The sequence below is a fragment of the Melospiza melodia genome, chromosome 1 (genome assembly GCF_035770615.1).
Source record: "Melospiza melodia melodia isolate bMelMel2 chromosome 1, bMelMel2.pri, whole genome shotgun sequence".
Classification (NCBI taxonomy): domain Eukaryota; kingdom Metazoa; phylum Chordata; class Aves; order Passeriformes; family Passerellidae; genus Melospiza; species Melospiza melodia.
In genome coordinates, this window is record NC_086194.1 from 31,680,198 (window position 1) to 31,694,901 (window position 14,704).

Sequence of the window (14,704 nt, forward strand, 5' to 3'; positions counted from 1 at the left end):
ATTTAGTCACCACAGGCTCAATCTATCTGCTGCTGTGTTCAGAATCAAATTTCATAACTCATATGCACGACATGATTTTCCCTTCTCTCCCATTTCCCTGCAATTCTTCCAGTACTGTTTGGTACATGAAGATGATGTTTTCTGGCAGGGCTCTGTGTTGAATAAATCACATTCCTTAGCTGCAGCCTGTCCTCCCCACATGATATGCACCTGCTGTATGAATCAATTCCTCTGTAGCCACACTTTTGCCCTGCAACCCAAGGGAAGAAATCTCAATGCATGGAGAGTGTGGGCTGCTGAGGGGTTATGTGTGTAGTGGCACATTTGAGAAATGAGAAGAAGAAAAGCAAAGGGTGAGACAAAGCCTGTGTGCCCCCTCAATATGACATTAAGTGCATGTTTCTGCACAGCATTCTTCTCCTGTTGTCCGTGTGGGCAGCCGCAGCCCCACTTGCCACAAAGCCACCATTGTCCCCAAGGGCTGGGTTGTTCTCGTGTGGGGGCGCAGCGGGAGGGAGAGACAGTGATGAGAGATGAATGGCCTCAGTATTTGCGGGTAGTTTCAGCCTCATATGTAATCAGTTTCTCGGGGTTTCTCCTTTTTTATTTGGAAATCTTTATTTTTTTTTGGTAGTAAAGATTAAAGGTATTTGCTTCTCTTGTGTTCCTCTCTCACTTTTCCCTCCTGGTTACCTTTTCTTTATGAGGAGATGAGAAAGAGTTGCTTTGCATCAGGAAGCTGAAAAAATTCAAAACTTTAGAGAGAATACCCTGTCAGAAGTGTACTGCACAAAAAAACTCGAAAAATAATTGTGAAATACAAGATTGATATCTAGTGTGTCAGACATGTCAGAGCTGTCAAAAACTTTTAGGGGTGATTGATGGAAACTGTGGCACTCACCTAACTACAAAAATGATCCCTAGTCCTGTGCTAGAACTGCAAAAAGCCATGGGAGCTGCTGCTGTAGTGGGCACTGCTGGGATGAGAACTTGGAGGACGGTGGTGATGGCCATGACATGGCCTGGAGCTAGGCACTGGGTCCATGGAATTGAGAAAAGTAACTGCTAACGTGTGAACTGTTTCTGTGTTTCAGTAGGGGTAGTCAGGGCCATCCAAAAATCTATGTGGTTTATGTGTTCATGACCAATTCTGCAGCAGGACATTCATTATAGATTCTTTTTATGAAGAGTATCTCTGTTTCTGTTTGTGTATTGTCTTGTTCAATCTAGTCCTGATTCTTACCTAAATATTCCTGTGATATAACAGAATATACATGTTAAATAATAGCAGGAGCATGGTGATGATATTTCTATTTCCATTTAATTTGTATTAAACTTGTCTTTTGCAACTACGCTTTCTTAACTTCAAAAGTGGACTTCCTCTATTATTAGGATTTTACCTATATTTGTGATGCCTATCATTACTAATATATAATGTTTGAAAAGTGACCACTTGTATTTTGCTATTATCAGCTAGTGCACATTCATACAACATAAGATTCTGCTTTATTTATGTGTTAAAATTTTTAAACAAGTGCAAGCAAGAAAATAACAATATTGTTAAATCCATCTTTATTTCTTCTTAGGTACTTTTCAATGTATCAGTTACAATGAAAGGATGTCATACAAGCGGAGGAAGAAAATATGTCATACTTAAGCCTATTGGTTTCAATGAAACTGCCATTGTCAATGTGCAGCAAAGCTGTGCCTGCCAGTATGGGGACAGCACAGGGCGCAAAGGAGTGTGGGCTGATGAAACTTCTGACAGCCAACAGTCCCCATGCAGTGACAGTGACTGCAGCTCTAACAGAGACATGCTTCCCTCAGAGAAGTGCAGGCAACACCAGGACCAACCCATCTGCAGTGGTCAAGGAAATTGCATAGATGGGAAATGTTTCTGCTACAAAAACAAGCTAGGCAAGGTGTATGGCAAGTACTGTGAAATGGATGATTTTTCCTGCCCCTATCACCAAGGAAACTTATGTTCTGGTAAGTTGCAGTGTTTATGTCTATGTTTTCTTGGTTTGTTTTGTTTTCTGAGGCTACTTTACATGATGCAGCTGAAAACAATGATATAAGGCTGTCAAGAACTAGAATTGTTTGTGCAGAATTAGTGTGGGAAATGTCCTGAACATCCTGTTAGGAATTCACACTCCTGGACTTTTTTTACCACAGGCATACTGTCTTCTAAATTTCACCACCGTTTTCTAGGGGATAGATTGATTTTTTTTTTCCAAAGTTTAGCTATTTTAATATTTAAATCTCAAAATTCTTAATAAGTAATTATACTGACTTCTCAAACAAAAAATAACATTATTCCAGGAAGCTAGTTGATACATTTCAGTATAATGGAAATATGAGATACTAAGAGATTAGGAAGTGATCATAGCTTCCAGGTGAGATTCTGATTTTCTACTACCCTAAATCGGTCCTGTGAGACATACAGTGGCACTTGATTTCAAATACTGGTATAAACATGAACACTGTAGGGAATGCCTGCTTCAGAAAGGAGACTTAGTGAAACAGAGTTGTTAGAAAATTTCATTCTTTTGTAGTCCACTTTATGGTAGGGAAGAGGAAAAAAAAAAAAAAAGGAAATGGAAATTGAAATTGAAATGGAAATGGGAGTGGAAAACGAAAAGGAAGGAAAGAACCTGGCCTGTGCACATGAACTTTATACTATTTCTTCCACTGAATCTTGCTGTTTATTTGAATGGAATGTTTTCTTGCTAACAAGAAGTTTGTTTAGTTTGCCTGAAGACTATTTTCCTGGTCATTGTGTAATTCCTAATCTCCATTGTTTTGATCCAAAGCAAAGGAGCAGAATTTTAGTAAAAGGTTTTAGAGTAACATCATAGTAGCAACTTATGTGCAACTTAACAATGAACAGCAGCCATCAATATTGATCATGCCAGTAACTTCAGTCCAAGTTGTTAACTTAAAAACTAATTAGAAAGTCCAGGTCTAAATTTGCTCCGTTCAAGGTAAAGCACCAGCAATACAAACGTATCCATATAATTTTTTTTTTCTGTGTTTTCATGGAAACGTATGACTCCAGACTCTCTGTATTGTAGGTAATGGTGAATGTGAAGGTGGTAAATGCAAATGCTTTGCTGGCTGGGAAGGTGATCGTTGTGAGTGCTCATCACAATCAGCAAAGCACTGCCTGAATTCAAAGGGCCAAATTTGCAGTGGAAGAGGAAAATGTGTATGTGGAAAGTGTGAGTGCACAGACCCAAGAAGCTTTGGCCGTTTCTGTGAATATTGCCCTACTTGTAACAAAGCCTGTGAAGAAAACTGGTAGGTTTCTTGTGCTAGACTTGACTTTTTCACTCCCTAGTATTGAAACATGAAAATATATTTCTGCTTCTATTTCTTAGTTATTTAGATTGTAGGAAATTGGTACAATTCATACTTGATACTTCTCTGTGTAGTTGGATTCACACTGGCAATTTAGAGAATTGCATGTCAGCATCTATTTTAACCATTTTTCATATGAGATCTCCTGGAAATAAAGCTATAAGTTTGTATTTTAAAAATGGAAAGTAGTTCCTACTTTTGAATGCCACCAAGTCAAATAATAGTCTCCACATTTGTTTTTGCACACTCCTTGTGCTTCTCAGCTGAAAGAAAGCGGTGTGGAGCTAAAGCAGTACTTGTAGATTGTCACTGCCATTGATCAGCAGAGCAGAGCTGGTCTTACCCAGAGAACAACATTCTTCATTGCTCAATTTCAAAGCACTTAGTCTTTGCCATGCTGGTCTTAAAGCACGTCATTTTTCCTTACTCATGTAAAGGAAGGGACAGTGTGGATGGAGGTCAAAACTGAGCAAGCCCAAGAGGGGACAAGCTAGACCAGGCTCTCAGTGGTGCCCTCTGTGGTCCTGGCACAGAGAGCAAATGAAGCCCTTTCCTTGGGCACATCTCTTCTGTGCCCTCTCGTCACTCATGTGATGTTGTGCATCTCACTGTGGTGCAGAGGGTGAAAGATCAGCCTTTCATTGGAAAGGTCATTGTGCTCAAAACAGAATCATTGTTTGTTTGTATTTATTTCAATTATATCTCATCTGGTGAAAATGCTGGAGAACCAAGCTTGGCCACATCTGGAAATGTTGCTGCTAATATTTCACTAAATAAAATGCAGTTAATCTTTCTGGCTTACACTTGTTCGAAGTCACTGTGAAATGTGTGCCTTTAATAAATTCAGAAGATGGCATATCTTCATTAAAAATTCAGTTAGGGCTTTTTTGAGGATCTCTTGTGACATCTGTCTCCTTCAGGGCTATACAGTGAAGACAGTAAGACTGAGAACATTGCCTCCCACTTGTGCTCTCTCTCTAAACTGCCCAGCAGTGCAGACTTACTTGGCTTTGTCTTAACATAGCACCCAAAAATTATTGGCAAAACTGTGTTTCCTCTACTTACCTCTACCTTTCAATTCCAGCGTGCATCTGAATGAGATTGATAGGTAAGGAAAGACTAGAAAGTGGAGGCTGAAAGCTGAAGAAAGCTGGACCTTAGCTACGCCCTTGCATCACAAAAGGCAGAGCAAGGATTGGGTGAAGGTGGCTCAAAGCCAAAGACATGTTTTAGTTTGCAACTTCTGACTAGTTGGTTCTGAGAAGCATCAGGGGGATAAAATGTTGAGAGAGGCATCACATTTCAGAAAAAAATAAATAAATGTCGCAATGTTTTTGCTAACAACAGGAAAGCATTATGTGCAAGCAATACGTCAGCCTGTTGATACAATCTCTTAAAGGGGAAGGCAGAGAAAGACACAGGTTTTCAATTGTAATTTACAGGAATTATTATTAAATTAAAAATATTAAATATGAAATTATTAAAATTTAAATTATTATTTTACAGGAACTGTGTTCAGTGCTATCATTCTAATAATGCATCTCAAGTCATACTTGACCAGTGCACAACCTCATGCACTTACCTACTGCATTATATTGATAATACTTCAGGTAAGTGGCATTTTCTAGGTAATTTTAATAAGAGATTAAAATCTTCTGTGATTAGTAATTTAATTTGTCAGTGTTAGAATGTCTTGCAGAAGTATATCACATTATTGCAATAGCAAAGAAAGAAAACAGGAAAAAGAAAAATCATTCATAGTTTTAGGGAAAGTGAAAGATAAATAATAACAGGAAATAAGATTGTCAAGCATTGCTAAGTTCAGTTTTCCCAGATCCTCAAGAAGTCATGTCTAATAATGATGAATCCTGCCTGAGCAATGCTTAAAGAAATATTTATAAAAATTTGTTACGGCATCTGTATGTTTTATTACATTGACCATGTTTATAGTATTTGACATTACCAGAAACAGGAAAGAAAGAAGTAAAATGCTTACCTCAAGTTCAGTAATGTTTAAAAGTTCCTTTCAAGTATAAAACACTGCAGTTATGAGGTCTGTGGAAGAACAAAATCTTTTAAAATAAAATGTCTCCAAGTTTAATCACTTCATGCAGCAATTAAAATGCAGGTAAATCGTTACCTTTTGTTATACTTTAATATATATATAAATCTTTTTATATTACAGTTCATCAATGTGAAAACTTATTGTGAATACTTTTTTCATAACTTTAGTATTAAGGAAAGCTTACTGTATTAGTCTATCAGTGAGGAGAGCACTGGACAGGGATTCAATAAAACACATTTTCTTTCAAATTTTACCAGTGATCTTCACTGTTGTCTTGTGAAGATTAAATTCTCTCAGCCCCAAACATCTCTAATATTTCATCCCCTCTACTTCAGCTATAAACTCACTAGTCTACAGAGAATTTATGGTGGGCAATACAATGAAACCTAAATTCTTTTTCTACCATGGATCTTGATCTGAATTGCCTTTCTTGATATGCCCAAATTTAAAAGCTTGCATATGACAACTGTTCCTCTTAATTTCCCTTAATTTATTTTCCCTTACTTTCTATCAGGCTTGTATTACATTTGTGCAGCATTACTAAGCAGTGGTGGAGATGCCTGTGTTAGAGGGATGTGCCTGTTCCATACATTAGGCTTTACCCCTGTGTTTTCCTTTCATTGCAGATTGTTTCTCTGGACGGAACTACTTTAGAGTCTTTTCCATAATCTTTATAGTTACCTTTCTGATCGGGTTGCTTGTTGTCCTTATCATCAGGCAAATAATTCTGCAGGGGAGTAGCAATAAAGTTAAATCTTCATCTGATTACAGAGTATCTACGACAAAGAAGGTAATTGATTTCAGAGCCATCATCTTCAGTAATCTTTTTCTTGCTTATAAAAGTTAGCTAATTGCTGATAAAAATTGTATCTTCTCCTTCAAGGATAAGATGTTTTTGCCTACAGTTTGTACAAGAACAGTAACATACAGACGTGACAAACCAGAGGAAATAAATATCGACATCAGCAAGTTGCGATTAAACGAAACTTTCAAGTGTGAATTCTGAAGACTGCAAATGTCTATTTCCATGATGCTCGACTTTTAAGAAATTACCTTTTGTACTCTGTGGGAGTCTTGACTGTTGCCATATGGTTTTGTGTTGTGCATTTTGTTGAATACTGTAACAAATTGACATGTAAACATATTCACATTATGTGATTATGTTTGGAACTATAGCTGCTGTATTTTTTAAAATTTTTTTTGAAAGAGAAATGTGCGTTACTACTGTTCAGAAACATTAGTGTTGATGTAGCACTTTAGCATATTCTAATTTATTTAGTTATGGCCTAGAATGTAGATACAAACTGGTCTGACAAAGCACTGATCTCACTCTACATGTAGCTGGTACTGATGTGCTCTGTGGGAATGGACAAAAGCTGTGACTGGAGTATTAACATTGCTGTATATTATAGCAATAGATGAAACTATTAAAATGCTCTTTAATAGAGTAAATGGTACTTTTATAGTTCTCTCAGTTGACAGATTCCACTAATTTGTCTGCTTATTCCTCTCATCTTTTCCTCAAAAAAATGATGGGATTGAGTGTTTAGTTGCTGGTATAGGTGTATGTTGTGTGTGTATACATTCACATATGCATGCATACACAGATAAATTATATATTTATGGGGGTTTTTGAATGGATGATGTCATTTAAGGATAATTTATATCTGATAAAGAGTAATTTTAAGCTGTTTTACTTGTTTAAATATAATGCCCCAATTTTATACAAAACATAAGGTGTTTGGAAACTGAGTGGCTACAGAAAATGAGAGTTCCTTTACCCAACAGCATGGTCTACATGATGATCACTGCCAGCAGACTACACCTTTAGAGTCAACAGCATCAAATCCATTGCAAATAGATAAATTACACCAGAGCTGTGTTTGGTTTGCTAGCTACATGTCAGTGTTTTGCCAAATAAGGACTTGGATCTTTTTATATGATGTCAGGCATAAGTCTGATTTTACATGTGCTCTTTTTCTCTATGTAAATTAGTTGATGAGATTAGGTTTTCTAAGATTTTTGTAACTACTTCACTTTTTTGTGACTGTGCATTGAGAAGTGTGTCCAGTGTGTGATGGAGAAAAGAACCTGCAAACTAGAAGAAAGTGAGGAAAATAACAGTATTTTTCTCAAAACACAATAATTGACTTTATAAATATGGATCGGATTCTGCATTCCAGAAATGTGCAAAACTCTTCCAAACATGGCGGAACCAATATAATCTTATCTAAGAGCAGAATGGGAACTAAAAAGTCAAGCAGAAGCATCTTTTTTTATCCCTGAAACCAGCTAGAGTGGTAGAACATGTTATTGTTATATGCTTGCTGGAAGTGTCAGTCTGATTTACTAACTGTATGCTGCTGAAACCCTATGAAAATCTGATCAACCTCTAATGCACTAAAACCTTGCTGGTTTTAAAAAGAAAAATCATCTCAGAAGACAGTCTATAATTTCACTAACATTTATTACTAATACTAAATACTGTTACTATTTGACATAGATAAGAGTTACAGAAACAAAGCAGGACTTCCTTATGTGCAGTCTTTAGAAATTACTTGTATTTCCTATTCTGTATTTCTTCTGTAAATTCCCACTGAAACTTGAGCACTGTGAGGATTGAAAGGAAGGCAGGGTGTAGAAAAATGATGAGTGTTTTATGAGTGTTAAGTTTCTTGGGTAACAGATCAAGCAGGATTGAGAAAAATAATACACAGACAATGGACCTTTCATTAGTCATAAAAGCTTAGGAATTTTTTTTTTTGAATGCGTAAATTGGACTATTAAATGTTTTTAAAGCAGTCTCTGAAGTAGGTCCTGAGCTTTCTACCACACAGGTAAAATTATCTTGTTAAAATATTTAACAAAAAGAGTATTTCTTTACACTGACCCTGACTTTAGTGTTAGCTTAATTGTAGAAGCTTAGTCATAGATTAATTCTGTAGTCTAATACTACACCTTAAACTCTCATTTTCTTTTAAAGTGTATAGGACTGTTCTCCTCCTGTGTAAATTAAAAGATTTCAAACAACTGGTTTTGGTGGGATAAAGATAAAATATTTATAAAGGTTGACCTGCTTTTATCCTTGTCACAATTCATGGCAATTTGTGAGTGGGACACAATCTCTTGTTGCTATTTAACTTAAATTTTAAAAATGCTTAGTGAAGTATATGTAAGTATATAAAAAAAGAGGTTAATTATATTCTTTAAACAGTGTGATAAACCCTTTAAAAAAAAGATTCCTCAGAATCTATTTTCACCCCATAATGGCCTTTAAAGCATGTACTAAAGCATTTATTGAACTGATAAATGTATTTTTTTCATTAGAAATTACTTTTCACTGTTAGAGGGAGTTCAGTTTTGTGGGTAAGGGATAATGGAAGTGGATTCTTGGTGGAAGAGACTTGAGCTGTAATACCTATCTTCCAGACACATCACATCGTGCTGCTACCGCTTTTCTTCTGTAGCACTTGGCATTGGACTGCTGCCTGTGAAGGGGCATGGCCAGTATTTCCTTATCAGACACCTGCCTGAATGTTTAAAATACTCTGGTCAAAAACAGCAGGCTCACAGGACAAATTGCACTGTAAGCCGCTTGCTGTCCTGAGATTAAAAAAAATGTATATATATTAACAAAAAAAAAAAAAAAAAAAAAAAAAAAAAAAAAAAAAAGAGAGAAAAAGCTTTCTTGCATCTCCCTCATGCTTTTGCTGTATTGTGGAAGAGGCTTGGTGAAAGAGAATAAGCTGCTGCTAATGTGACAGGTCAAGGCTTTTAGAAGGCCCGTGGGGAGCTTATACAGAGCAGGATTCTTGGGAGGAGGCTTTGTTTCTAGGGATGGAATCTATCCATGAGAAACTCTGGCTTTGCTTGGTACTTGTTTCCCTCTGCCTTTGACCATGTTTTTCAGAAGAGCTGCTGCAGGAGATGAATAGCTCAACAAAAGCCTCACTATTTAGGGAGCTGTGTTCCCTCAGCACATGACCTTAAATGAGAAAGCAGCCTTTAATTCACAAGGAATTTCTTCAGTGATTGCAGGAGGACTGTGCTTCCTATAGTGCTTAATATGGGAGATATTAAAGACAAATTAGTTCATATTAGTTTTCAATGTATTGTGCATCAAAGATGTTCATAAAAATAGGGGAAAAAATAACTAACCTCAGAATAGAGTGTTCCAAAGTTCTCAAATAACACTTTTTATACTGGGCTTCTTCAAAAAAATTTAGAAAAAAGTCAAATAATCCTACTGCATGCTTATATCCAAAAATATACCAGCAGATACTGCTGCTTCTCATCATTAGTTTGGGGAATTGTTTTTAGATTTGGTCCCACAAATGAAGAATGTACATGACTTTTCACAGCATATTTGTTATTGTTAAAATCCATATGTATACTTTTCAAATTCTAGTTCCCTTTTTTAACCTTTGACCTGTTATTTGCCTGACACTTCAGAAATTGCATGTTTATGTAATTAAAAAGTATGTATTTTACATCAGATTTTTTTGAGTACTATAAAATGAAAAATGCTATGAAGTAGTTCTTTCCAAGAATCATTACTACACTAATAAGATTGCTGCAGAAGTGTGTGGGAAAATAGCTGTTTCATCCAGAAAACGTGCACATGGTATGCAAGGAATTTTCATTGTGCCCAGCTGAAATCCCCTTACATTTGCAAGGTTAAAAATGAACCTTAAAAAGGAAGGATGTTCGTATGGGCATAGTTTACATTTTAGCTATTATTTACAACTGGATTTATTTTTTCCTCTCTATAATGTCATGAAAACCTGCTATGTAAAGCATTCTTCTGACTGCAATGGAAAAATATTTTTTTCCCAGTATGATCATATATAATATTTATTTCCTGCTTAGTGTGCGTGTTTTGCAACCGTGGGAGTGAATGTGTGAAACAGCTTCAAGCAACCCTCTGTCCTAAAGTAGGCATAGAGTCTGGTGATGCCCAGGGCAGAGACATGCAGGGGCATGGCTGCCTGTGTGGAGACTTCAAGAGGGACAGTGCTGGGGCAGAAGTGGTGCTCTGAGATCTCACTTTGCCTTTTGTCAGGGCAGGAAGCCTCTTTGGAGTGGGCTGGCTTGGCAGCGCTGGTGGCCTAGGTTTGCATCGCAGGCACTGCACACAATGCAGACTGGGACTGCATTGTATGCACTCTGAACCCTAAGGCTGCAGGCTTTTTGCATCTTTACTCATCAAAAATGCCTGCACACAGCCCAGCAAGGGACAGCCTGTACACGTGGATGCTGCAGACCTCCATTAAAGCTCCTGGGGAGCATTTGGGCACCTGCCCGCTGACTTCCCACCAGCCCCTGGATCTCCACCAGCCAGCCTTAAGGAATGTGAGCAGAGGCTGTAAAGGGCACTTCTCACAGAGGCATTTGTGCTGAGTCAGTGCTGGGTGACTCCTACTCTGTCCCAACTGAGTGACGCCTGGTGACAATGTCCTGGCTACCATTTTGCAACAGAGGGGAAAGCAGAAATGAAGCAATCGTTAAGAAAAACACTAATTTTTAGTTCTTATCTCAAGGCTGCTCTGATGCACAGGTATCTGTTGGCTCTTACACAGGACTGAAATTCTTGGAGAGGGGGGAAAATGTTAAAGTTAACCAACAGGAATGAATCTTTATAGCATGCCAGATCAGTGGGGTTTCACCGAGAGCAGGGCAGCTCAGAATGGTTGGCATGTCTGGGGGGAGGGGTTGAGGGGTTAAATTTCTAGATTCTTAAGCTTTCTGCTGGTCTGAATTTCATATTCTCTTTGTTTCCTTTTCTGAACATGCTTTAAAAAAAGGTACCTATTAAAAAAACCTTAAAGTGTGTGGCATTTGTTAAAATAATTACTTCTGTTGAAATTCTAACATTTCATCCTGATACCTATATTGTATTTGGGCTGTTTCAGTTATATTTTGAAGGGAGATGTTGAAAAATGTGTCTTTTGCAGATGCATTAGTGTTGGATGAATTCACTGTGCTGGCATCTTCACTCTTAGCTACTACTGCTTCAAAAATAATGCTACTTTAAAGTGTCTTACTTAGCAATTGTGTGACAGCTATTAATAATACTACGGTCTTAAACTTTCTATTTAACATATACTACCTTTTGTAAAAAATAAATATAGAGAAATAAATAATGTGTGTCTAGATTTTATGCATAGAGAATTTTAGTAAGGGAAGAGGTTTTAAATTTGATAACTTCTTACTGCTCCTTTTACATTTTGAATGATACTTTTAAATCACTACTTTTGTTCATCTGGAAATATATTGAATATTTTATTATTTAAAATAGTATACTTTTATAGCTGTTTTATTAATTTCAGTTGACTACTAACTTTTATTGTGATATTTATTAATGAGTTACACTGTAGCATATTGAGATGTTTATTTTTCTATCAGAGCTGTAACAACTATGACATAGCATTATTTTAATGCAACATCATTGTACTTGCTCTCTAAAAAATAAAATCAATATTTAATCCATATGGATTTTTTATATTTTTGATATTAAATATATCTGTGACAAGAAAGAGACATTCACCTGCTTTTAAAAGTATAAAGCACATTTACTGAGGTGTACTGATATCTGCAAAGGGAAGATATGATTGTGGTTATTTTAAAATTGAACAATACTGTGTCCAAGGAGATAAAATACAAAGAGAACTTTTTTTATCAGATGTAGGCAAATGAGTAGATGCACATTCAGGTTGAATTTTGAGAAGATGGGAAGGAGCAAAAAACTATTTATCAGTTTGGAGGTGCAGCTGCCCACCACCAAGGGTTTACCTTGCCCAACCCATCTAAACCTGGAAGCACTAGGAGGTGCTAGTATTTTGTAGAAGACAAGAAGTTACTTCCTGTGTAAATACAATCTCTAGATTGATACACGGTTGTGATAGCCTCTCTTTTCCCTTGCCCTGTTGGGTGGTAGAGGAGCTAGATTTCTGGAAATGGGTAAATCTCTGCAGATGCCTCATCTGTGCCACTCACTGCACACTTGGGTCGCTTCATGAGTACTGGTGAAAACATGTCACTGGTGGGGAAGGTTCTCTCATTCTCTCCTTGTGCAGAATCAGTCACAGCATTTGCCTTGCACAGCGGCACGAAATTTTTCTTGAAAAGGATTTAGATATGCCTTGGATAAGGACATTTAAAATTTGCCATGATGCCTCAGTAAGAGATATCTGTGGCACTAAAACGCTTGCCAGATATCACTAATAAAACTGCCCATCCATGCTGCTAACATGATCCAGTTTTTGCTTTAGGAGTGAGAGAGAATCAAGTGACAACTGATGTGTTCTCAATCATCATGTAGCTTAGTGTCCAATAAAAGAGAAACACTAAGAAAAAGTCAAAACTGTAAGGAAAAAAAAAAGTAATTATCACAGGAAAAATCTGTAAATATTTTTTGCTTCTTTTATCAAAGCAAGGAACATCATCTTAATATATGCATGATGAGACTATGTCTGAGAAATTTCCTTTCACAGATAATCAACCTTCACTGACACCCAGAGCAAGCAGGAGGAGCGAGTCCTATAAACAGAAATACATATTTTCTTTGAAAGCTTTCTATTGGGAAAACATTCATGTTATCATTACTCAGAGTGAACATAAACCTAGATCTGAATTTCAGATGAATTCAAGCATATAACTTGAGCCAGAGCTATAGGCCTCCATTTTGAGGTTTTGTTAACAATTAAGTCTCCCATAGCCAGTGATCCTGGCACCAAGCAGTGTTGGCATATCCTGTATGTTATTGAAATTATGGTAAGTGCTCTGTATAAAATCTTTCTTCCTCTCTTCTTTCCTATGTTGTGTAATCCAGTAACTAATTCATAGCTATATACCTTTAAATATCCAGGCCAGGACAGGGTTTGTGACACTGGCATTGTATTTAGCCAATTTTTACCCACATATACACAGTTGTCAGCAACAGTACAACAGGAGCTAAATGTGTCTCTAACCTAATGCAAGTGCTATTTTCTTGCAGATGCCATTGCCAAGGAAAAGGCTTGCTGCCCAGACTCTCCAAAGAGAAAAGAAACCTAAATTACAGCCTTTAAAGCTGGAGGAGGAAAGAGATCCTGATTTCAGCCACTTTTTTGACACCAGTCATGTACGTGTATTCTGTTACAGAATTTCTCTGCCTGCATGATTCCTTTCATGGTAGATGCAGAATTTGATAGAATATTCAGAGCAAATGGCATTAGAGTTGGTTTGAGTGAGTATCTGAATACGCCTGATAATAACCAAAATATGATGATTAGAATTAAGAATAAAAACTTTATTATCAGACTGATTTTGACTAGTAAGGAGTTAATCTGACAAGTGGGTGGTTTCTTTTGGTTTCAGGTTCTGCAACAAAGACAAGAACCTTGGAAACGCATTCCTGCTACCCTGGGTTTAAAAGCAAGCAGTTTAATGTATCGTATAAAGTAAATAAAAATCTAGTTTTACAGAATCTCAAGTGGTCTGAAGCTGTGATTAGAGCACAGGTGCTGTCAGTTCTTCTGGCTGCTCATCTTCTGCTTGGGAGTCTTGGAATGGTCCAAGTTGGGTTGGACTGTACAGAATTCATACAAAGCAGGCTTCCAGTCTGATTTATTAGTACTCCAGAAGCCCCAGCATTATCATGGGCTTACTCATTCCAGGGGCTGTGGTGGGTGACAGAAAGTAGAATTTTCCTTATATTTTGTAAACTATTCTATCTCCTCAGCACAGAGCATAGCATGGTCTCTGATTATTTTCTTGGCCTTGAACTTCATGATTCATGAAGTACAGTTACGGCTTAATAAAGATGATGTGTATGCAAGCAGATAAAGCTAAATTATTAACCACAAAAGCATAATAATGCCAAGTTATGTCACATATGCTTATTGAAATCAGTACTTGTGATGTATTTCTTTCAGCTCTGCAGCTTGCCAAGTCCCCCTTTTGGGACTCTAAGCCTCATCCTAAGCCTCTTGTTTATGCCTGAGCAATCTGGACAGCCCAGAACCTGTCTCTGAGTGGTGTTTCTCTGCTCTCAAAACTGCTCACAGGAGAAGCCTTCTCACAGACCCCCTTCTGATATTTTGGGCTTTGACCATAGCCTTGCCACAGGCATTCTGAAAGCATCGCTGAGGCTGTAAGATGTGTGGCCTGCTGAGGAGATGGAGGCATGACTGGATGGGTTTTTCATACAATTTTTGGACACACTTTTGCTTTACTCTGCTCTAGACAAAGCAGGAATTTCAAAGACTTACACAACTTAATCATGGTGTTCTCTAGGTT

The 14,704-nt window shown here is 37.3% G+C and overlaps 1 protein-coding gene and 1 long non-coding RNA gene across 3 annotated transcripts in view; one reads left to right on the forward strand and one right to left on the reverse strand.

Moving 5' to 3' along the window:
• LOC134416358 (uncharacterized) overlaps positions 1 to 5,417 on the reverse strand; it is a 36,410-nt gene extending 30,993 nt beyond the window's left edge. The window contains exon 1 of the long non-coding RNA XR_010027245.1: positions 5,357 to 5,417. This is a non-coding gene — a long non-coding RNA (uncharacterized LOC134416358). The remainder of the gene's footprint in view (positions 1 to 5,356) is intronic.
• The window catches only part of ITGB8 (integrin subunit beta 8), a 48,234-nt gene extending 34,342 nt beyond the window's left edge, over positions 1 to 13,892 (forward strand). The window contains exons 10-15 of one of the 2 annotated variants that reach the window (XM_063152887.1): positions 1,587 to 1,989; positions 3,075 to 3,300; positions 4,867 to 4,970; positions 6,052 to 6,215; positions 13,422 to 13,547; positions 13,784 to 13,892. In XM_063152887.1, coding sequence (XP_063008957.1) covers positions 1,587 to 1,989; positions 3,075 to 3,300; positions 4,867 to 4,970; positions 6,052 to 6,215; positions 13,422 to 13,547; positions 13,784 to 13,870 — 1,110 coding nt within the window. In that variant the 3' untranslated portion in view covers positions 13,871 to 13,892. Of the gene's footprint in view, positions 1 to 1,586; positions 1,990 to 3,074; positions 3,301 to 4,866; positions 4,971 to 6,051; positions 6,216 to 6,308; positions 9,108 to 13,421; positions 13,548 to 13,783 lie in introns of those variants that run through there. The other variant, XM_063152897.1, reaches the window with a different exon arrangement.
• The last annotated feature ends 812 nt before the right edge of the window (positions 13,893 to 14,704 follow it).